Source organism: Manis pentadactyla, chromosome 18 (genome assembly GCF_030020395.1).
Source record: "Manis pentadactyla isolate mManPen7 chromosome 18, mManPen7.hap1, whole genome shotgun sequence".
NCBI lineage: Eukaryota > Metazoa > Chordata > Mammalia > Pholidota > Manidae > Manis > Manis pentadactyla.
In genome coordinates this window covers 7,686,578-7,712,343 of record NC_080036.1, presented here as the reverse complement: position 1 = coordinate 7,712,343, position 25,766 = coordinate 7,686,578, and the positions used below count along the sequence as shown (strand labels likewise).

The 25,766-nt window shown below is 40.2% G+C and overlaps 1 protein-coding gene across 1 annotated transcript; it reads left to right on the top strand.

Annotated features, from left to right (window-relative positions):
* The first annotated feature begins 10,529 nt into the window (after positions 1-10,529).
* Positions 10,530-25,725, top strand: LOC118935896 (olfactory receptor 6Y1-like). The gene is given in 5 exon segments (XM_057494856.1): positions 10,530-10,542; positions 10,861-11,424; positions 24,615-24,652; positions 24,743-25,385; positions 25,388-25,725. Coding segments are annotated over 5 exon segments (1,596 nt in total).
* The last annotated feature ends 41 nt before the right edge of the window (positions 25,726-25,766 follow it).

Below are 25,766 nucleotides of genomic sequence, written 5' to 3'. Positions count from 1 at the left end.
TTGTATTTTCCTAGAAAGTTGTCCACTTCAAGGTTTTCCAGCATGTTAACATATAGATTCTCATAGTATTATTTAATAATTATTTGTATTTCTGTGGGGGCCATGCTGATTTTTCCCTTCTTATTTCTGATTCTGTTGATGTGTGTATATTCGCTTTTTCTCTTAATAAGTACAGCTAGCAGTTTATCTATTTTGTTTATTTTCTCAAAGAACTGGCTCTTGGTTTCACGATTTTTTATATTGTATTATTCTCAATTTATTTATTCTCTGATCTTTATTATGTCCCTCCTTCTGTTGACGTTGGGCTTTATTTGTTCTTCTTTTTTCCAGTTTCAATAATTGTGACATTAGACTGTTTATTTGGGATTGTTCTTCCTTTTTTAAACAGGCCTGGATTGCTATATACTTTCCTCTTAGAAATACCTTCACTGCAGCCCACAGAAGTTGGGGCATTGTGCTGTTGTTGTCATTTGTCTCCATATATGGTTTGATCTCTGTTTTAATTTGGTTATTGATCCATTGATTATTTAGGAACACGTTGTTAAGCCTCCATGAGTTTGTGAGGCTTTTTGTTTTCTTTGTACAATTTATTTCTAGTTTTATACCTTTGTGATCTGAGAAGTTGGTTAGTAGAATTTAAATCTTTTTGAATTTACTGAGGTTCTTTTTGTGGCCTAGTATGAGGTCTATTCTGGAAAATATTCCATGTGCATTTGAAAAGAATGTGCATCCTGCTGTTTTTCAGTGCAGAGTTCTGTAGATGTCTGTTAGGCCCATCTGTTCTGATGTGTTGTTCAGTGCCTCTGTGTCCTTCCTTATTTTCTGTCTGGTGGATCTGTCCTTTGGAGTGATTGGCTTGTTGAAGTTTCCTAAAATGAATGCATTGGATTCTATTTACTCTTCTAACTCTGTAAGTATTTGTTTCACATGTGTCGGTGCTCCTGTCTTGGGTACATAGATATCTATAATGGTTATATCCTCTTGTGGGACTGACCTCTTCATCATTATGTTACGTCCTTCTCTGTCTCTTGTTACTTTCTTTGTTTGAAGTCTATTTTGTCTGATACAAGTAATGCTACACCTTTTTTGTCCCTATTCTTTGCATGGAATATCTTTTTCCATCCCTTCACTTTTAGTCTGTGTATGTCTTTGGGTTTGATGTGGGTCTCTTGTAAGCAGCATATACATGGGTCTTGCTTTTTTATTCATTCTGTGAGTCTATTTCTTTTGATTGGTGCATTCATGCCATTTATGTTTAAGGTGATTATCAATAGATATATACTTATTGTCTTTTCTGGCTTTGGATTCGTGGTTACCAAAGGTTCAAGGGTAGCTTCTTTACTATGTAACTGTCAAATTAACTTTGTTATTAAGCTATTATAAACACAATCTGATGATTCCTTATTTCTCTCCCTTCTTATTCCTCCTCCTCCATTCCTTTTATGTTAGGTATTTTATTCTGTACTCTTTTATGTTTCCTTTGACTGTTTTGTGGATAGTTGATTTTATTTTTTGCCTTTAGTTTGTATTTAGTCTTCTTTCTTTGCTGTGATTTTATTTTCTCTGGTGACATCTGTTTAGCTTGAGGAGTCCTTCCATCTAGAGCAGTCCCTTTAAAATACCCTGTAGAGGTGGTTTGCGGGAAGCAAATTCCCTCAACTTTTGCTTATTTGGAAATTGTTTAATCCCTCCTTCAAATTTAGGTGATAATTGTGCTTGATACGGTATTCTTGGTTCAAGGCCCTTCTGTTTCATTGCATAAATATATCATGCCATTCTCTTCTGACCTGTAATATTTCTGTTTAGAAGTGTAATGATAGCTTGATGGGTTTTCTTTTGTAGGTGATCTTTTTCTCTCTCTGGCTGCCTTTAATACTCTGTCTTTGTCTTTGACCTTTGCCATTTTAATTATTATATGTCTTGGTTTTGTCCTCTTTGGGTACCTTGTTTTGTGAGATCTCTGGACTTGCATGGTCTGAGAGACTATTTCCTTCCCCACCTTGGGGAAGTTTTCAGCAATTATTTCTTCAAAGACACTTTCTATTCCTTTTTCTCTCTTCTTCTTCTTCTGGTATCCCTATAATATGAATATTGTTCCATACAGTTCTCTTAATATTCTTTCATTTCTGGAGATCCTTTTACCTTTCTCTGCCTCAGCTTCTCTGTATTCTTGTTCTCTGATTTCTGTTCCATTAACCATCTCTTGCACCTTTGCACCTCATCCAGTCTGCTCTTGTGCCCTTCCATTGATTGTTTCATTTCTGTTATCTCCTTCCAGACTTCATCCCTTAGCTCTTGCACATTTCTGTGCAGGTCCATGAGTATATTTATGACTTTTATTTTGAATTCTTTTTCAGGAGGATTAGTTATATCTATGTCACCAGACCCTCTCTCTGGGGTTGTCTGGGTGATTATTGACTGGATCAAATTCTTCTGCCTTTTCGTGTTGATAGAGGTGGTCGCAGGCAGGTGGCATGTGTGTCAGCTGGGAGAACAAAGTCCCTTCCTGCTTGTTGGTTGTCTCTGCCACATATCTGCATGCCAGGAGCAGCCTCTGGGATTATCTCCTGAGTTGCCTTAGATGGGGCTCTCCTGGGATAGCAGAGCATCCTCAAGGGGTCACAGCAATGCCAGGTGTGTTCTCCTGTGACAATGGCTCCTTCATGCCTTCTGGACCTTACCCCTTCTTCTGCTGACTGTGCCAGTTACCCACACACTCGAAGCCATTCTCTGGGATAATCTCAGGCTAGCCTAGAAAATTGCAGGGGGACTCAGCCACACTTGGTGTGTTCTCCTGCGGGAACGGTACCCCTTCAAGCCTTCTAGACTTTGCTCTGGCTTACTGCCTGTGCCAGTTACCCACACACTGGGAGATAGTCTCTGAGATGATCTCCTGAGTTGCCATGGGGTAGCCACCCTCTGGCCAGCCTAGGGCAGTGCGGGGGCTTGCAGCCTAGCTGGGTGTGTTCTCCTGTGAGAACGGTGTCCCTTCATGCCTTCTGGACCTTGCTCTAGCTTCCACTGCCTTTCCTGGTTAGCTGCGTGCTGGGAGGAGACTCTGTGTGATTGCTGTGGGTGGGGCTGCTCTCTGGCTGCTCTGCAGCTCTGGCAGGTCAGTTGGTCTGCTTGCAATGCCCGTCAGCAGGAACAAATGGGAGGCTGCTTATTGCCATTATGGGCTTCAGGGCTGCTTTACCCCCAGGGATTAGAGAGCCCAAAGTTCCTCAAGATTCCCAGCCTGCTGGGCTGAGTGTGCAGGGATGATTTTGTTCAGTTGTTGAGCCCTTGTCCCTTTAACACATTTAAAAAGCATATGATTCCCTTTTGTTCCAAGGGGGGCAGATGTGGGGACCCACTCACTGTCTCCATCTCAGTGCTCATGTAGGGCAGGGTCATGGCTTTGAACCTTACCCCCTCCATGAGATACTGAGTTCTCGCAGATGTAGATGTGGCCTTGCTGATGTACTGCATCTTCTGTTCTCTCTTTCAGGAATAGTTATATTTGTTGTGTTTTCAAAAATATATATGGTTTTCGGAGTTGAGTTTCTGCCACCTTACTCATACTGCAATCTTGAGCCTCCTTGTCTTGTAAGTTACTTTTACTTCCATTTTCTGCTTGGCAGCCATTCTGGCCAAAAGCTGGCACAGGTCAGCCACACTAAAATGCCACTAGGGCAGGCCACTGCTGGAAAACTCCCATGACAGGATAAGGTGGTCACAGATTGGGCACAGAGCATTAGTCTCCCTGCCACCCACAAGACAACATCTGTGCAATCAGGCACACAGTAAATCACACCCAAGTCCAACCCCTGGCCATCTCCCAAATAGGTTTTTTTGGATGCCTGACACTATCTCCTTTCCAGTTTAAATTTGGTTGAACCACCTTCCGGCTCCCACGAAGACCTTCTGCCAGCCTTGATTTCCACTGTCTCCAGCTGTTGGGATTATCTCAGATCATAGCAAGCACCCTTTTACCCTTCACTAGGATGCCACAAGATTAGTCCTCCATATCCATCTTGGAGACATCTAAGGTGGGATGCGTTAAAGTCCTGGGAAGCCAGCTGTGCCAGGACCTCTGGGACAGACCCTGGTATGCTGTGCTCTCTAACTTATTCCACAGGATTAGTCTTTCAGTCCTCCATCCTGTTGCCAGAGACATCCAAAAGAGGAATAAATTTACAGCTTTGGGGATGCTGAGATCTCCAGGATAGACCCTGGGATGCTAGGCTCTATAACCCTTTCATTTCTTCCTAGATGGGCAACCAGGGATCCATTCCAGCTACCATTCCACTGGGCTGTATCCTTTCTCATTGGTCCCAGATAGATGCAGAGACACTTAAAAAGAAAAGACTAGATAATTGGAGCCAAGATGATGGCGTGAGTAGGGCAGGAAAAATCTCCTCCCAAAACCCACATATATTCTTGAAAATACAACAAATACAACTATTCCTAAAAGAGAGACCAGTGGATACAGTACAACAGCCAGTCTACATCTACATCTGTGAGAACTCAGTACCTCACAAAGGAGCTAAGATACAAGCCATGGCCCAGTAGGATCCGATCACTCCCCCCACCCCAGCTCTCCTGTGGGAGGAAAGGAGTCAGAGTGGGGAGGGAGTGGAATCCCAGGAATGCTAAATAGCAGCTCTAGTAATCGGACTGGGAGCACAGACACACATTACATGGTGGGGTGGATAGTAGAGAAACGGAAAAGCAGAATCTGTGAGCAGGTCTCTGCAGCCATCTCCCCTGGAACAAAAGAAAAGCAAGTGCTTTTTGAAAATCTCAAAGGGACAGGGGCCTCAAAGCTGGACAAAAGGGTTCCAGCACACTCATCCCAGCAGGCTGGGAATTCTGAGGAACTTTGGGCAACCCAGGCACCTGGGTGGCAATGCACCCTTGAAGCCCCTCATGGCAATAAGCAGCCTGCCAGTCATTTCTGCAGCTCGCATGGCCCAGACACAGCGGCCAAGCAGCCAGAGAGCAGCAGTGCCTGCCTGCAGAGGTGGAGCAGCAGGAGAGTGGCTGCACACACAGCAAACTCCCAGAGTCTCCTCCAGGCATGCAGCTTCCCAGTCCAGATCCAGAGGCCACAGCCAGCATGAAACTGCCTGGTGCTGGCAATGGAAACTGAAGCAAGGTGTGAAGGGGTGCCGTTCTTACAGGAGAGCACACCCGGCATGCCTGCCCTCCCCGCAGGGCTCTGGGCTACCCTGACAGCAACCCCATCCATGGCAGCTTAGGGGATTAACCTGGAGGCTGCTCCAGGTGTTTGGGTACTGACACAGGCAGTGGAGAAGGGCAAGGTGAACATGCAGGAAAGGACTTTGTTCTCCAGCTGACACACATGCTACTTGCCTACAGCTACCTCTATTGCAATGAAAACACAAAAGAACTTGGTCCAGTCCAGAATTACCCAAACTATGACAGAGGACCTGGGGAAATAGATTAACCAATCTTCCTGAAAATGAATTCAAAATAAAGGTCATAACCATGCTAATGGACCTGCAGAGAAATGTGCAAAAGCTAAAGGATCAAGTTGGGAGGGAGAATACAGAAATAAAACAATCTCTGGAAGGACTTAAGAGCACACTGGATGAGGTGCAAGGGGCTGATAATGGAATAGAAATTAGAGAACAGGAAAACAGAGAAGCTGAAGCAGGGAGAGAGAAAAGAATCCCCAGGAAGGAAAGAATATGAAGAGGACTGTGTGACAAATCCAAACAGAACAATATCCGCATTATAGTGGTACAAAAAGAAGAAGAGATTGAAAAAGGGATAGAAACTGTCTTTGAAGAAATAATTGCTGAAAATTTCCCCAAACTGGGGGAAGAAATAGTCTTTCAGACCATGGAAGCCCACAGAACTCCAACACAAGCGGCCCAAGGAGGACAACACCAAGACATATAATAATTAAAATGGCAAAGATAAAAGACAATGAAAGAGTATTAAAGGCAGCCAGAGAGAGAAATAAAGGTCACCTACAAAGGAAATCCCATCAGGCTATCATCAGACTTCTCAACAGAAACCTTACAGGCCAGAAGAGAATGGCATGATATATTTAATGCAATGAAACAGAAAGGCCTTGAACCAAGAATACTGTACCCAGCATGATTATCATTCAAATATGAAGGAGGGATTAAAAAATTCCCAGAGAAGCAAAAGTTGAGGGAATTTGCCTCACACAAACCACCTGTACAAGATGTTTTAAAGAGACTGCTCGGAATGGAAGCACTCTTAAGGCTAAATAGATGTCAGCACATAAAATAAAATCACAGCAAAGAAAGCAGACAAACCAAATACTAACTAAAGGCAAAAAATAAAATCAACTACTCACAAAAGCAGTCAAAGGAAACACAAAAGAGTACAAAATAAAAGACCTAACATATAAAGAATGGAGAAGGATGAATAAGAAGGAAGAAAAATAAAGAATCATCAGACTATGTTTAAATAGCTTAATAAGAGAGTTAAGATAGACGTTTAGATAGTAAAGAACCTACCCTGGAACCTTTGGTAACTACCAATTTAAAGCCTGCAATGGCAGTAAGTGCATATCTTTCAACAATCACCCTAAACGTAAATGGACTAAATGCACCAATCAAAGGACACAGAGTAACAGGAAAAAGCAAGACCCAGCTATATGCTGCTTACAAGAGACCCACCTCAAAACCAAGACATACACAGACTAAAAGTCAAGAGAAGGAAAAAGATGTTTCATGCAAACAATAAGGAGACAAAAGCAGGTGTTGCATTACTTGTATCAGACAAAATAGACATCAAAACAAAGAAAGTAACAAGAAGGAAATTATATAATGATAAAGGGGTCAGCTCACCAATAGTGTATAACCATTATAAATACATATGCAATCAATACAGGAGCAACAACATATGTGAAACAAATACTAACAGAATTAAAGGAGGAAATAGAATGTAATGCATTTGTTCTAGGACACTTCAACACACCACTCACTCCAAAGGACAGATTCACCAGACAGAAAATAAGCAAGGACACAGAGGCACATAATAACACACTAGAACAGATGGACTTAACAGACATTTACAGAACTGTACACCCAAAAGGAGCAGGATACACATTCTTCCAAGTGCACATGGAACATTATCCAGAATGGACCACATACTAGACCACAAAAAGAACCTCAGTAAATTCAGAAAGACTGAAATTCTACCAACAAACTTCTCAGACTACAAAGGCATAAAATTAGAAATAAATTGTACAAAGAAAACAAAAAGGCTCACAAACACAAGGAGGCTTAACAACATGCTCCTAAATAGTCAATGTATCAATGACCAAATTAAAACAGAGATCAAGCCATATATGGAGACAAATGACAACCACAGCACAAAGTCCCAACTTCTGTGGGATGCAGCAAAGGCAGTTCTCAGAGGAAAGTGTATAACAATCCAGGCCTATTTAAAGAAGAAATAACAATCCCAAATGAATAGTCTAATGTAGCAATTATTGAAACTGGAAAAGAAGAACAAATGTGGCCTAAAGTCACCAGAAGGTGGGGTATATTAAAGAACAGAGAAGAAATAAATAAAATTGAGAATAAAAGAATAGAAAAAATCAATGAAACCAAGAGCTAGTTCTTTGAGGAAATAAACAAAATAGATAAGCCCCTAGCAAGACTTACTTATTAAGAGAAAAAGAGAATCTACACACATCAACAGAATCAGAAATGAGAAAGGAAAAATCATGATGGACCCCACGGAAATACAAATTTATTAGAGAATACTATGAAAATCTGTATGCTAACAAGCTGGATAACCTAGAAGAAATGGACAACTTCCTAGAAAAATACAGCCTTCCAAGATGGACCCAGGAAGAAACAGAAAATCTAAACAGACCAATTACCAGCAACAGAATTAAATCGGTAATCTAAAAACTACCCAAGAGCAAAATCCCTGAGCCGGATGGATTCACCACTGAGTTTTATCAGAAATGTAGAGAAGACACAATACCCATTCTCCTTAAGGTTTTCCAAAAAATAGAAAAGGAGGAAATACTTCCAAACTCATTCTATGAAGCCAGCATCACTCTAATACCAAAACCAGGCAAAGATCCAACAGAAAAAGAAAAACTACAGACCAATATCCCTGAAGAACATAGATGCAAAACTACTCTACAAAATACTATCAAACTAAATTAAAAAATACACAAAGAGGATCATACACCATTATCAAGTGGGATTCATCTCATGGATGGAAGGATGGTACAACTTTCAAAAACCCATCAACATCATCCACCACATGGATGGACATCCACCACAAAGAAGGACCAAAACCACATGATCATAGATTCTGAAAAAGCATTCGACAAAATTCAACATCCATTCATTATAATAAATTCTCAAAATGGGTATAGAGGGCAAGTACCCCACATCATAAAAAGCCATATATGACAGACCCACAGCCAACATCATACTTAACAGCGAGAAGCTGGAAGCTTTTCCTCTATGATCAGGAGCAAGACAGGGATTCCCACTCTCCCCACTGTTATTCAACATAGTACTGGACGTCCTAGCCATGGCAATCATGTGAAATAAAGAAATACAAGGCATAGTCCCACTTGTTCATTTTTGCCTTTGTTTCCCTTGCCCGGGGAGATATGTTCATGAAGAAGTCACTTACGCTTATGTCCATGAGATTTTTGCATATGTTTTTTTCTAAGAGTTTCATGGTTTCATGACTTACATTCAGGTCTTTAATTCTGTACAGCAAAGAACACCACCAATAGAACAAAAAGGTATCCTACAGTATGGGAAAACATATTCATAAATGACAGATCCAATAAAGGATTGACATCCAAAATATATAAAGAGCTCACATGCCTACACAAAAAAAAAGCAAATAATCCAATTAAAAAATGGGCAGAGGAGCTGAATAGACAGTTCTCTAAAGAAGAAATCCAGATGGCCAACAGGCACATGAAAAGATGCTCCACATTGCTAATCATCAGAGAGATGCAAATTAAAACCACCTCGAGATATCACCTCACACCAGTAAGGATCTCCATCATCAAAAAAACAAACAACAAATGTTGGTGAGGTTGTGGAGAAAGAGGAACCCTCCTACACTGCTGGTGGGAATGTAAACTAGTTCAACCATTGTGGAAAGCAGTATGGAGGTTCTGCAGAATGCTCAAAATAGAAATACCATTTGACCCAGGAATTCCACTTCTAGGAATTTACCCTAAGAATGCAGCACTCCAGTTTGAAAAAGACAGATGCACCCCTATGTTTATCGCTACACTGTTTACAATAGCCTAGATATGGAAGCAACCTAAATGTCCATCAGTAGATGAATGGATAAAGAAGATGTGGTACATATACACAATGGAATATTACTCAACCATAAGAAAAAAACAGATCCCACAATTTGCAACAACATGGATGGAGCTAGAGGGTATTATGCTCAGTGAAATAAGCCAGGTGGAGAAGGACAAGTACCAATTGATTTCACTCATATGTGGAGTAGAAGAACAAAGGAAAACTGAAGAAACAAAACAGAAGCAGAATCACAGAACCCAAGAATGGACTAATAGTTACCAAAGGGAAAGGGACTGGGGACGATGGGTGGGAAGGGAGGGATGAGGGCAGGGAAAGAGAAAGAGGGCATTACGATTAGCATGTATAGTGCATGGGGGTCACAGGGAGGGCTGTGCAACACAGAGAAGACAAGTAGTGATTTTACAGCATCTTACTATGCTGATGGACAGTGACTGAAGGGGTATGTGGGGGGGGACTTGGTGAAGATTGATGCCTAGTAAACATAATGTTCTTCATGTAATTATAGATTGATGATACCAAAATAAAATAAAATTTAAATTTAAAAAAAAGAATGACAGGCAAAAAGTTATTAACTATTCAAATGTTGCTGCCATTAGTCAGGGACCAGAGGAAAATCCTGTTACTTTCTTAGAAAGACAGAGAAACACTCTCATTTAATATACTGATCTAGATTTAGACACATATGAGGGACAAGTAATTCTGAGAGATAAAATCCTCTCACAGTCATCATCTGACATCAGGAGAAAATTACAAAAACAGATCCAGACAAACCCTAATAGCAGTGTAGATGAGCTCCTGCCCACGGCCAATACTGTGCTCTGTGACTGTGATCAGGAAGAAGAGGCTGGGGCTCAGGAACAGTAAAGGAGGAAGGACACCTGACATACTCAGCTACTAGCTGCCCATGTGGCTTGGTGCATGTCTAGAGGCCCACCAGGTCCTGACCAGAATTCTAAGAAAGATAGTAAATGTAAAATCTGTTGTAAGGCCGGGCATTGGGCCAAGAGCTGTTCTAATAGAGACAAGCCTCCACAGTCTCCCTGTTACAAATGTTAGGAAATGGGTCACTGGGCTGACCTTTGTCCCATGGGCCACAGGGTCCCTGGGCCATTGGAGCTGCCCATGGTCCTTGAGCTCCTTACACAGGAATGAAGAGGCCCTGGCCGGTCAGCCTCAATCCATGACATCGACATCACTGGACTAGAGTCTAGGGTAACCATGGACATGGCAGGTAGGACAATTTTCTTTTTAATTGACACCAGAGCCTCCTACTCTGTCCTCAGTTCCTATTCTGGACCCCTATCCTCTCGAACTTGTACAGTATTTGGAGTGACAGGGACCCATACTACTCGGCCCTTCACTCCTCCCTTAGGATATCTCCACCACAGCCATTATTTTTCACATCCATCTTTAGGTGTAAAAGAATGCCGTATTTCCATTCTGGGGTGAGACATACTAGAAAAATTACACACCAGGATGATTTTTAGCTTTCCCCCAGCTAATCAAACTCCTCTCCAACATCTAGTTGTTCCCAAAATCCCCTCCTGAGCTTTTCAGGACTGGGAGCAGTCTATCAATCCGGCCATTTGGGATACGGGAATACCAGGAAGGTCTAAGTATGCCACCCCAGTAGTCATCCAGCTCCAAGATCCAGCTAAGTTTTCTAGCAATAAACAATATCCTACAAAACCTGAGGCTCATAAAGGCCTGCAGCCTCTACTTTCCGAATACCTTGAACATGAGCTGCTAGTTCCAACTAATTCACCTTATAATACTCCAATCCTGGCCATCAAAAAGAATCTAGTCCAGGATCTAAGAATTTTTGGCAAGGCAGTTGTGCCACTCCACCTGGTGGTCCCTGACCCATGTACTCTATTAGGAGCTATTCCACCTGACACCTTGTGGTTTACAACTCTAGATCTCAAGGATGCTTTCTTCTGCATCCAATCAGAGAAACAGTCACAGTCACTATTTGCTTTTGAATGGACCACTCCAGGAAACACCTCTGGCGAGCTAACCTGGACTGTCCTCCCCCAGGAGTTTAGAGACTGTCTTCACCTTTGTGGACAAGCCTTGTCCCAGGACTTAGCCCACCTGCACCTGAACAATGAAGGTACACTCATACAATATGTAGATGATTTTTTAATCTGTTCCCCCACAAAACAAGACTCCATTAATCATACCATTCAAACCCTTAATTTCTTAGTTGAGTTGGGATAAAAAGTTTCAAGGGCCAAAGCTCAATTAGTACAACAAAAGGTCACTTACCTGGGAAAATCCTTACTCCAGGAAAGAGAGGCCTTTCTCCAGACTGAGTCAGGCCATTATTTCCCTTCCCCAACCTACTACCCACAAACAACTCAGGACTTTCCTAGGACTAAGAGGATATTGCAGGTTATGGAAATTATGGACTCATTGCACAGCCTCTCTATTAAGTCCTAAAAGGAAAGGATGACTCTAAACCTTTAAACTGCTTAAGGACCTGTTAACACGGGCCCCTGCCCTAGGACTCTCAAACCTAGCCAGGCCATTCCAGTTGTACTCCAGTGAAAGACAAGGAGTGGCCCTTGGATTTCTAAGTAAAAAATTTGGGCAAACTCACCACTTGTTTTCCATCATAACCAATTTCTGCCTCAAAAACCAAGCCGTTTTTTCTTATGTGGATTAAATACCGACTTGTGCCTACCAGCTAATTGGACTGGGACTTCTACCTTAGACCACTTGGCCCCAGACACTGACATAGTACCCAGTAACCAATCATTGACCATTCCTCTGTCTTCTGACATAAGAGGTCAATGAGCTATACAATTTATTCCTATCTTAATAGGCTTAGGAACCACCACAGGACTAGGCTCTGGCATAGCTGGACTATCTCTCTGTCCTGTTACCAAAGCCTGTCCAAAGATTTTTCTGACAGCCTAGAAGAAATTTCCCAAAGTATTATAACCGTTCAAAATCATATAGGCTCCTTAGCATAAAACTGTTCAAAACAGAAGAGGACTGGACCTCTTGACTGCTGTAAAGGGAGGCCTATACCTCTTTCTAAATGAGGAATGTTGTTTTAATGCTAACTAGTCTGGCTTAGTTAGAGACACTGTCCAAAAGCTTTCTGAACATGCCTCCTGAATCCAACAACAACTATCAGAATACTGGGGCAACTGGTCTCAGATTTGGACCTGGGCATCCTGGTTGCTTCTCTTAACAGAACACATACTGATGCTTCTACTAGCCCTACTATTTGGACCATGCTTACTAAATCTCTTAACTAAATTTGTTTCTTCCAGACTAAAGTCCATTGAGGCCAAAGTCCTATTGTTACAAGGATTCAAGCCCTTCCCAAAAATGTAATCAGCTATCTTCCTGGGGCCCCTAGATGGACACCCTTACTGTCCTAATCTCCACCATCCTGACAGTCAACAAGCAGAGGGACCCAAATGACCACATCATGCCTCACTTGCAGGAAGCAGCCAGAGAAGTCATCACCCCCCATTCCAGTGATTTGGGTCCCAACTGCTTGAGGGGGGGAATGTTAGGCAGAAAGACAGAAGTGAGTGGGATGAAAAGGAGAAAGGGCCCCCCAAAGATGACTCAGGGAGTTGATCAAATAGAGCCAGAAATCCAGAAATGACTCCGAGAGTTAATCAGATGAAATCACAGGGTCCAAGAGTGACTCAGGAAATGTCCAGGGCCACCCCGGATAAGAAACAGCTGAAGCACAGGCACAGCACAGCCCCTGTTCCCAGTTCACCAATCAGAACAAGCCTAGAGAGCTGACAGCTGTTAATCAAGGACCTCTCTTCCCTCCCAAAACCACACACAAGAAGCCTCAGAAAGAACGTCCACTCCTGCCTGTCTCACCTTAGGCAGGCCCACTCTGCTGCTCTGTGCAGAGTGTATTAAAACTTACTTTGCTTTCCTGACTTTGGTCTCTCATCTCACTTCCCTGCAGCACTGAGCCGAGTCCTTTCCTTTAACACATTCTTTTAGAATTTTTATTTTTTTAGTTATATTATTATACTTTTAGTGATTTTTATTTCAGGTTTTTTAAAAAAAATATTTTGAATGAAATATGTTTTTCTGATTTCCCAGAAAAAGATCATGACCCCAATATCTCATCTTTGTCATTTGTCAAGTATAATATTCACTCTTTAAAGCTGTAATTCACAGGCCTGAGAATTAGCCTGAGAAAGGCTGGATATTTCTCAGATACTACTTCTACAATTCCAATAGCTACTACAGGTCAGTTTCATTTCATTCTATTTTGACACACTTTATTTTATTTTACTTACTTTCTTAGGTTATGAATGTGTACTCAGTGTAGCCAACTTTTCACCAGAGAAGGAGAACACAAAGGGACCAAGGAAGTGGCATGGAGACAAGTTAATTATGATTCTTAATATAAAATTAATCTCTTTTAAAACTGCAGCACTGATAATCATAATTAAGAATGTGTTTGAGTTTAAAAAAAAGGCATAAATTATATGCTTTTAATTCATAAGACATTACATAAAAAGCACAAAATGTGGTTATCTGCCTCAAAATTTCTGTAACTTAAGAGAGAAAATTAAAATATATACAATTTTCAAAAATAATTGTAAAATATGAGGAAAAATATGAGTTTTTCCAATATACTTTAACTTACTTACAAATCACTCTATTTCTCCTTACCAAAAATAAATGCATATTCCTCTTGAATATTTCTCCAGTCAGACATACTACAGTATATAAGCTCTATACTTTTTCTCATTCTACTCAAGGGTACTGGCTCACCTTTTTAAAAATATTACCCCTTAATTAACTGCTTTTTTTCTTCTGCAGCAGGATACAAGAGACAACCTAAAATTCCTCTTTTTTTTTTGCTTTAAACTCCTATAGTTCTAACTGCAGGTTTTACATACCAAGGAGTAATTATATACAGTTATAATAAGAAAAGCCCATATTTTGTTTTTATGAGGGGTAAATTCACGATAGTAGCTAGGAAGGTAATTTTAAAAAATTCTGAGGTAGTAATTGTAGTTTTGTCCATAAACTTCCCCATGATGGTTTTTAATTAATCAAGTCCTTTTACTGTTCCTTGTCTTCCTCTACATTGAAACTGTACACTTATTATTATGCTGTATAAATAAAATAAGACCCTGTTCAATTCATTCATTCAGATACCCAACAGATTTTTAGGTGCCTGTAAGCACCAGACACTGTATTAACAAACAATGGGGAGGAGTCTCTACTCTTGAGAACTCTAAGTACAGGAATTTTTTAATTGAGTTTCTAAGAGATTCAATCATTCTGTCTTCTACCAAATTTTGCCAATTGAGTGAAGAGAACTTTCATTAAGGAGTAGCATATAGTGGGCTCCAGCTTTAGTTTAAAACGAATACTGCAGAGATGAGGCAATCCCTAGAGAATCCAGCTAATTTATGAGTCACTTAATTAGAAACAGCTTCATTATTTCATTCAACTATTTAGGAAATTCTAAAAATGTCCCAAATTCTCATGCTCACATGCAAGCATATTACAGATTAAATCTGAAATTAAATTAGTTAACTTTTGAACACCTTCAATTTGCTAGGAATGATACAAATACAAATAATAGCATGAATTAATAAGCCTATCATCATATGGCAGGTGCTATTCTAAACACCTTACATAGATTAACCCATGGAATGATCACAATAATTCTAAAATTGGTACAATTTTTACCCCACTTTTTCAATAAAAAGATGAGACAGTGTAACTTTCTGATGGTCATGTAACTAGGACGTGGCAGGGCCAGGCTTCAAACCTAGGGTTAGTCCATACTCCGAACTACTGCTCAATACTAACTTTTGGTTTAATGTTAGTATCACTTTAAAAAAATGAAGAACATCATGCTGGAAGAGGCTTGAGAATTTGTATTCCTCACAGAGCTAACACTGTGTTACTTTGATACATTTATATTTTGTAATATGATTGCCTTTGTGTCTAAGTTTATCACATTACATAATTATAGGACAATATTGTCTATATTCATTACACTGTGCATTAGATCTCTGGTTTATTTTACTACTCACTACAAATTTGTACCCTTAAACATCATCAGTCTTATCTCCCCACCCACCCCACCCATGGCAACCACCATTGTATCTGTTTTTGCAAGTTTGACTATTTTGTCAGAATCCACCTATAAGTGAGATAATGCAGCACAGGTCTTTCTCTGTATGACTTATCTCACTTAACATTATGTGTTCACAGTCTGTCAGTGTTGTCACAAATAGCAGGACATCCTCCTTTCCCATGGCTGAATAATCAATATATATACTGCATCTTTTTTATCCATTCATCCGTGGATAATCATATAGATTGTTTCCATATCTTGGCTACTGTGAATAATGCTGTAATAAACACAGGAGTGCTAATCTCTCTTTGAAATACTGTTCTCATCTCCTTTGGGTATGTACCCAGTAGTGGAATAGCTGGACCATATGATAGATCTATTTTTAATTTTTTAAGGAACCTCCATATTATTTCCCATAGTGGTTGGACTAAGTTACATTCCCACCAACAGTGCATAAGGGTTCCCTTTCAACTACATCCTCACCATACAGTCTCTTGTCTTCTGGATGATGGCCATTTTAGTAAGTGAGAGGTGCAGATCGAAACCATGTTTTCCTTAACTGAAAGTCACATTCTATCTATTGCATTTCACAGCAATTTTTAATATTCTGTATCACATTTTCTGTCTCTGGGTAAGGGTAATGGCATTAAAGCTGTGTTTCCTATTGACTGGAGTTTGGATGAGAGAGGAGGTTCTGTTTCTTGAAGTACATCAGCAAATGCCGAAGGGCTGAATACAACTATTACAGTGAAACTACTTGAAAGGACTACTGACTCATGACCAGCACAGTTCCTCACACTTAGAAGTCAATACTTATTGCATAAATGAATAGTCAGGCTTATACAGATGGTTGACACACCAAAGAACCACTAATGAGGTAGGAAACTCCCTGCAAATGAAATATTGTCTCAGTTTTCTGATTGACAAAAGTGGGAGAACTTTCCTTTTGAATTTTTTTATTTAGTTGGAAAATAATGAACACAAAATGGTGATGATTTTTCCATTAAACTGTAACTATTCCAGTAATAGTGCTTACTGGAAATATGTACTATGGCCCTTGGAATCTGAGGATTTTCCTAGTCTTCCTTAAGGGAATTCTGATATTTTAATAAAGACCTTTATTATATATTCGGGAAGGTAATTTTATCTTGATTAATCCTCATCTTTCTCCAACTCCAGAAAGGTACTAGCTCCTACACTGGTCAGCCGCCTTCATAGTGAGGCACATCAGATCCCAAAAGATCTGCTCCTGGTCTGCCCTGGTTCTGAGTCTGTAGTTCTCAGGCTGACCATTCCTGTGTGTGCAGGTATTGTAACCTGTGTGTAGAATACACACCTAAAGAGTTGTCTAATTGCCATGCCACTGTTTTCTATAGTCTCACTACCTTCTGCGTTCTCTAAATACCCTTATATACTTCTGAATATGTACTATTTACCGATGAGAGTAACTACACGTGTTCTAAATTCTTTCTGAAGGATTGTGTGTGCTCATATACTTGGTAAATACCATTCTTTTTCTGTTGAATGAACTGAATTATAGCATTATCTCCCACGACAAGATGTTATGATTTGTCAGACCATTCTCCAGAAAAAGAAGAGGACACACACACACACACACACACACACACACACACACACACACACTTTTCCCTCACCTTCCTTATCCCCAGAGTGTGGTGGGATAAGGGCAGTGTGTTTTAAATCACCTTAAGCTCTCTCTTGTGCTTCACTTAGTATGGGATGGATCCCCACAGTAGTCCCCTAGGGCACCCTTGAGCCCTACAAAGGCCAAATTCTTTCTTGAGGGCTGTGTCTGTTCGGAGGACCCTGTGGGTGGAGGAAGTTAGTTCATGCTCTCCCACAGCTTGGAAGCAAGCAGAGGCACAAACAGCTCCATCTGCATCTGATTTAAGCTGAATCAACCAGACTTGCCCAGCAACCCCCCAGTAAGGGGCTCTGCCTCACTCCTCCTGGTCTACATGGTTTCTTCTCCTTTCTCAGTGCCCTGGCGGTGCCTGACAAGGCCAAGAAAAGAGTTTAAGTTACATCACTGAGAAATGGTGAGTGGAAAAGAGACTCTCAGGTATTTCCAAAGGCAGAATTTGGCTGGCTTTTAATTACTTATTCTTATGAAGGGAAGCAGGGGACATCGGAAAATTATTTTTATTTAAATCATCAATTCTTTAGAGCTCTCATTTTATTGATTTTTTAAAATAGATTATCTTCCTTGAGCCTGTGATGAGCAGTATAGCAACAGTGCATAGCTGGGGAGAGAACTTAGCTCACATACAGATTAATTTCAATTCACAAAGATTTCTTCATCATCTATGTACATTGACCTATATGAAAATAATGTGAGGGTTTCAGAGATATTGTATAATATAGGGGGGCATGTGATTTTAAGACTCTATGATAGGATCCCACTCTAGATGAGAAAGGTTTGACTCTCCAAAATTGCTCTCCTGGCCTGCTCTCCTGAATACACCTCCATTTAATGCAGCACCAAGACTCCATGCCTTGCAAAGTGCAGAATCCAGGACTAATCTGAAGGGACAGAAAGAGAGAAAGTGGCAGAGAAAAGATAATTAATGTATGACAGTCCACAAATGAATCTGTGTATGTGAGGAATGGTGGGTACATCATAGGTATGAGAGTGCACGTGTGTTTTTATGTTACATGAGGGCAGGGGCTGGCAAAGTGAGGCTGGTTACAGTGTTTATAACTTACAATTCCTTAGAGGACAAAGACAAATTTCACTTCTCTTCATAGTACCATAAGAAGAAGAAGGTAATACTCTCTTTACCCTATGCTGTTTATTCAAAGAGTACATCATGTGATCACTTTTACCTTCAATTTGAGATTCTGAGATAAACTGCAAAGATTAATCATATACAAAATTGTACCAGTAGAAACAAACCACTTTCCTAAAACTACCTAGATGGGAAGAAAATTATTTCAAAACATAAGCCATGGTTTTGAAAAGTTATCAAGGGTTTAGGGGACCAGGGATGTGAAATATAGATTTTTCCCTAAAGTCTTCAAAACCAACTTATAATAGCAGCTGAGAGGTATAGAGGGAGTCACTACATGGCAGCTAATTATTATCCCCTGCTACACACTAGGGAGCTGCAATGCATAGATCCCTGAAGCATATTTGTTTCTAAGAGGTGCTAGGAAAAGGGAGATGGACTAGAACTACACCCCATTAAAACTGACTGGCACATGTAAAAATGTGTTTGTCCCCTTTAGAAAATGTCTTGTCATTGAGGGTCCAAGACTGATATGTCCACCTCTGATCAGCCGGTCATTTTTCCTCATCTACCTGCAAGAGATGGTGGATGGAGCACAAATAGTTGTTTCTCACTACCTACATTCCACTTTAGAGATTCTGGATCCCTCAGAGCTGGCATGACAATTTTTTAAATGTTGGCATTGTCAGGAGTGCTTTGACCACTTTTTCTCTCTTGCTCCTCACTTTTAGCTTAAGGCATCTATTTCTCTACAAACAACAGAGCAGAAAGCTTATCAGTCCCAGTGTGATCACCATGCTTATGGCCCACTACCTACTGGGAAAGCACCCCCATCATCCCTAGGAAATCAGAGCCAGAGCCTCCTGGCTCTTTTCATTGGAAGACTCAGCAGCATGGAACTATTCCTGTAGATTGTGTTTCAGAATGAAATTAAACTTTATCTTCCATGAGACTTTTACACAACTTTTCTGACACTGGTCCCCATTATATGCCTCAGTTGAAATAGTATCATTCAAGGAGGATAACCACAAACTTCAGGGGAGGTAAACAGCTTGATTATAGATAGATATAGATGGATGATAGATATAGATAGATAGATAGATAGATAGATAGATAGATAGATATAGATAACTTTCACACATATAGATCATATAGATCATATAGACATATATACAGAGGAGAGAGATAGAAATTGAATGTTTTAGTCTAAGGAAGGTAAACATAGGTAGAGGTAATAGATTGGTAGGGAGGAAGAGGGAGATTGGAGACTAAATGGACCTGGCAGATGTTTTCATAGATTTAAAGACTATCCTTTGAAAAAGAAATGACTTATTCTTTGCAGCTCCAGAAACCAGAACCAGAACCCACAAATGTGGCAGCATCATATTCTATAGGAGAAACCCCTGTTATGTCCCAATCAGAGATTACTTTTTTAAAAGTAAATCTTTGTTTGTAGATACTGTTTCCTGTTCCTGGAGAGGATCAGGCAAAGGTTAAGTGAATACTAGATTTATGCATTTGAGAGTCACAAAATTGGCAAGGAGTTAAATAATATGATTTCTCAGGTCCCTTGCAGCTCTAAGATCCTGTGTTTCTAGAGCTGAATATACCCTTCCATTTCTTTAGAGGTGTGTGTGCATATGTGTGTGTGTGTATAATTAATACATTGGACTATTAATTGTGACAGTTTATGCAAAGGCATTTTGAAAACCATCTTGACCGCAAGACTCATACTAACTCTTAGAATTATGTTCAAATCAAGCTAAAATTTAAGATTGTTTCTCCCTTTTACACCTACATCATTGGTCTAGAGAAGGAATTGAATTGCGTGGAGTGTGTAAGATAATAAGCTAGTTATGCTTGCTAGGGACTGAAACATCATTATCAATAAATTGCTCCTCTACCACTATATAGTTGTTTGATGTCAATGGGAAAATCACTTCCCTTTCTGGGATTCACCTCCCTTATTTGAAAAAAAAAAAACCTGAAATAAAATTCCACTGATTTAAAATACTGTTATCCTATCGGCTAAGACCACAATGGATAGCAGAGAGTTGGTTACAAAACACAGAGAGATGGTTTAAAGCTGCTGCTAGGTAATGTGTTTGAGATCCAGGGTACTGGAGTCTTTACCTGGATCTCACCTGTCTCCCGGCTCTTACCCTGGCACTTGGATTCTTTACTCCCTAAACTTCTATTCCTTAGGAGAGTTTTAGCAGTTTTAAATGGTACAATTTGAAGCTCAAAAGGAAAAAACACTCAACTCATAGATTATCTTCTGCTTACTCAAACAGAAAAAGTAGTGGGGAATAAAAAGTAATTTGGGTTTTTTATTTCAATTCTGTCATTAAGCAATTAGACTTGTGATCATGAGCTAAATATTTAATATTTCTGGGTCAAGTGTCTCTTAATATTTGTCCTTGCTAACTCTATGATTATGAGGGTCAAATATAATAATGTGATAAAAAGATATGCAAATATGGAGCATCGTCTGACTGTGAAAATACAGCCATATATTCAGCATAGCCTCCTCAGAGATCCACTAGCTATAGATCTTCTGTTGGAGAGAAGGTTGTTAGCCACTTGAGCCTTGCTCGCTTCCTCATATATCTGCCATATGGACTCTATAAAATCTTGGAAGCTATTAGATATGACTAGGATAATCTACCCCTGAAGATTTGGACCCTAGACCCATTACTGTATTTACATTGCATGTGACTTTTGGCAAAGCATACTACCCCCTTGTACATTAATTTTCTTACTATCAAATGCAACAATTATTTATTTAATATATATGTTATCTATACATGCCATATGGTACGTACATGCATACATATTATATATATGGAGAGTTTTAAGGATCAAATGTTATCATACTATACTTCTCATTCTTTTCTTCTTTTATTTGAGTAGTAGAAAGCTTGAAGTTAAGTTCCATGCCTAAATGATAAAGCTGCTCAGTCAGATGTTCAATACTGTATACATACTTCTTTATTTTATTTTTATTTTTTGTATCTTTACCTTGTGATTATTTGTCTGGTGGTACTGCATCTGAACTTTTATATTTCTGCTGGAATTAAGTGAAAGAATGCATAGTTCCTGTGACAACAACCTCCCTCCACCTTGTTTATTAATTATTTCTCTGAAAATTCAACGAGCTGTTTTTATTTCCATCTTCAAGTCTAAGACATCTTCTTTGAAAATGACAATATATATTGCTGAAGATCTGAGAACACATTACATTCTCTTATTTCCTAGAGCATTCTTAAAATGTTGTAGGTAGGCTAGGATTCTTCTGAAGGGCATTGAGGGTCCTAGAAAAAAGGATTTTCAGGCATAATGTCTTGTCTAAACATTTCTGGAATATAAAAATACATCGAGGGAATGAGTTCAGGCACAGAGCTCTGGAGACTGGGATCTTATTACTATGAACCAAGGCAGGGCTTCCCAAACAGTACTATTACTCCCAGGCAACAATAAACATGTTAATTTCATGTGTCCATTTGAAAAGATGGAGATGTAGTGAGAAAAAGGCAGTGAGGACAGTGGGTCTAAACTTTTGGGAAGTAGGTTTCATGTGGGTGGGACTCAAACACAGATACTAAAAAGAAGGAGACCCAGAGCAATCCTGAGAATGAAGATTAAAGTGGGGGGTATTACAGTCCCTGACTTCAAGCTCTACTACAAAGCAACAGTAATTAAGACAATTTGGTACTGGCGCAAGAACAGACCCATAGAACAATGGAACAGACTAGAGAGCCCTGATATAAACCCAAGCATATATGGACAATTAATATACGATAAAGCAGCCATGGTTATACAAGGGGAAAATGATAGCCTCTTCAACAGCTGATGTTGGCAAAACTGGACAGCTACATGAAGGAGAATGAAACTGGATTATTGTCTAACCCCATTCACAAAAGTAAACTGAAATTGGATCAAAGACCTGAATGTAAGTCATGAAACCATAAAACTCTTAGAAGACAACATAGGCAGAAATCTCCTGAATGTAAACATGAGTGACTTTTTCCTGAATGCATCTCCTTGTGTAAGAGAAGCAAAAGCAAAAATGAACAAATGGGATTACATCATGCTGAAAAACTTATCTACAGCAAAGGAGACCATCAGCAGAACAAAAAGGTACTCTACAATATGGGAGAATATATTTGTAAATGACACATCTGACAAGGGGTTAACATCCAAAATATATAAACAACTAACATGCCTCAACACCCAAAAAACAAATAACCCTATTAAAAAATGGGCAGAGGATATGAACAGATACTTCTCCAAAGAAGAAATTCAGATGGCCAACAAGCACATGAAAAGATGCTCCACATTACTAATTATCAGGGAACTGCAAATTAAAACCACAATGAGATATCACTTCATACCAGTTAGGATGGCCAACATAGAAAAGACTAGGAACAACAAATGCTGGCAAGGATGCAGAGAAAGAGGAATCCTCTTACACTGGTGGGAATGTAAATTAGTTCAACCATTGTGGAAAGCAGTATGGAGGTTCCTCAAAAAACTTAAAATAGAAATACCATTTGACCCAGGATTTCCACTCCTAGGAATTTACCCTAAGAACACAGGAGCCCTGTTTGAAAAAGACATATGCACCCCTATGTTTATCACAGCACTGTTTACAATAGCCAAGAAATGGAAGAATCTAAGTGTCCATCAGTAGATGAATGGATAGAGAAGATGTGGTACATATACACAATGGAATATCATTCAGCCATAAAAAGAAAACAAATCCTACCATTTGCAACAACATGGATGGATCTAGGGGGTATTATACTCAGTGAAATAAGCCAGGCAGAGAAAGACAAGTATCAGATGATTTCACTCCTCTGTGGAGTATAAGAACAATGCAAAAACTGAAGGAGCAAAACAGCAGCAGACTCACATAACCCAAGAATGGACTAGCAGTTACCAAAGGGAAAGGGACTAGGGAGGATGGGTGGGAAGGGAGGGATAAGGGGAAAAAGGGGGCATTATGATTCGCACACATAATGTAGTGGTGGGGGTTACACAGGAAATGCAGTATATACAGAGAAGACAAGTAATGATTCTGTAGCATATTACTATGCTGATGGACAGTGACTCTAATGGGGTATGTGGTGGGGACTTGATAATGGGGGAAATCTAGTAACTACAATGTTGCTCATGTGATTGTATATTAATGACACCAAAATTACTTACTTAATTGATTGATTAAGAAAAGAAGTAGCAGACCAAGAGAAAAGGTAGGGAAGATTCATAGGCCATGTCTTTTTTATAAGTGCCAATATCCCACTCCTAGAGAATCCTAGACTGTGGTGAGCAAGGTCATGTTTTGGGCTGAGTGTGTGTTTGTGTGTTAAGAGTTGACTATTCTGTTCTTTAGGATCCTAAAGCTGACATCTCAGCAGGAAGAGAGAAATGGCTGGGGTGGGCAGTGGTTTTCCAGCTCTTTTATTCCATCACCATTTTGTCATGGAAAAATCATAGTCTTCCAAAATTGTCCCACATATTTATGCCATAAAACAAGGTTGTTGAGAAATAAGAACAACAGTGACCGTTAGGGTCAATAGAAATTTAGAAGGGACTTAATGGCAGAAGGTATCTTGGTTTTTCATTTTTTTCAGATGTTTCTTCCAAACAAATCATAATTCTTTAATCTCATACCCTTGAAAGGTCCTACAGTCCTTTCCCCCTTTCTCATTAACAATGGCTTCTGATCCTACCATTAGATCTTTGTTATTTTTTTGGCAGAGTTTGCAGGTATTATTACTGTATTGTCATAAAATAACAGCAATATCCACGGGAACCTAATTTAAACTCTACAGCTCATTAGAAGTTCAGAAAATGTGATGTAGTCATAAACATCCACCTTAGAAATAATGAAACTAATATTCTGAAGGCTTATGTAATATGTTCACTTAGCTAAAGTAAAAGTGTTTAAAAACTCCTGATCTCTATACAGTGCGTTGGATCAGAGGAAACATTACCTTTTATGTTATCCATTCAGTTTTGTTCTCTTAGAAGCTGCTGAATATTCATATCAAATTTGCTATGAGTCCTGTGTGTTTGCTTACATATTGCTTCATTGAAGCTTTATAACCTGGTTAAATCGGTTTAAAAAAAGATTCTCCATTTCACAGATTAGAGGGGTCGTGTGACTGCTCCAGAGTCAGGCAAGTTAAACCTGGGGAATGAGCAATTGAATCTCCTGCCCCCTTCCCAGAGGCAGTACGTGGGGATCTTGCCTATTGTGAAAGGACGGCATGAACGCCATCCTCTCGTGCCCAGGAGTGTTGTATCGGCAAAGAACTGGGAGTCCGGAGGTTCTAATTGCATTTCTGCATGACTTTGGATGAGTTATCTCTCTTGGCATAATTTGAAAATATATATATATAAACTCCCTAAAGCATATTTTTGCTCAAAACTTTCGTTTCAATCATAATATAGAAGGAAGTAAAGAAAGAAAGGCAGGAGAGCTTCTCATGGTGAGTTTGCTGGCGGTGGCCTCATCAATGTCAGTAACCATAGGGTCCTTCTTGGGGTGTGGAAGGAACTGATTTTGTCTGGGCCCAAAGACGGTTGTGATCACCAAGGTTCTGGAGGTCTACAACCATATGGTGATGACACATTTCATTCTTCTGGGATTTCCAACATGACCAGGCTTCCAGCTGCTCCTCTTCTTTGTTTTCCTGGTGATCTACCTACTGATCCTAATAAAGAACTTTCTTATCATCCTCGGCATTCACAGTGATGGAAAGTTGCACAAGCCCTTTTCCTTCTTCCTGAGAAACCTCTCTTTCCTGGAGATGTGGTACATCAGAGTCATCAGCCCCAAGGTGCTGGTAGACTTCTTCAGCCATTCCAGGACCATTTTATTCAATGCCTGCATGACTCAACTTTACTTTTTTGTGACCTTTGTCTGCACTGAGTACATTCTCCTGGCTGTCGTGGCCTTTGACCACTATGTAGGCATTTGTAATCCACTATGCTACCCAGTTATCATGACCAACTGGCTTTGCGGTGCTCTGGCCGGGGGATGCTGGTTCTGTGGACTTGTGACTGCCGCCGTGAAGATGGTTTCCATAGCCCGACTCCACTGCCGTGGCACGCCTCAGATCAATCACTGCCTCCACAATATCACACCACTCCTTAGTGTTTCCTGCGAGAACTCCTCACAGGCAGAGCTAGTGCACTTCCTCTTGGCCCTCACAGTCACTGCCCGCCCCCCTGTGCAGTGGTAGCATCTTACACCACCATTCTCACCGCCATCCTCAGGATCCCTTCTGCTCAGGGCCACCAAAAAGCGTTTTCCACCTGTGCCTCTCACCTGGCAGCTGTAATGCTCTTCTACTCCATGACCCTTGTCACCTATACCTGTCCCAAGCTTATGTATGTCTACAATTCCAATAAAGCAGTGTCTGTGCTCTACTCCATCCTTGTCCCACTTCTCAACCCCATCTTCTACTCTCTGAGGAACTGGGAAGTAAAGGCAGCCCCCAAGAAGAACGTGCTTTGCCAAGGAAGTGGACCCAGGGAAAATGGGGCCTCGAGTAATTAAAAAGCTTCTAGAATCCCTTCAGGCCTGACTTGGGTGATTGC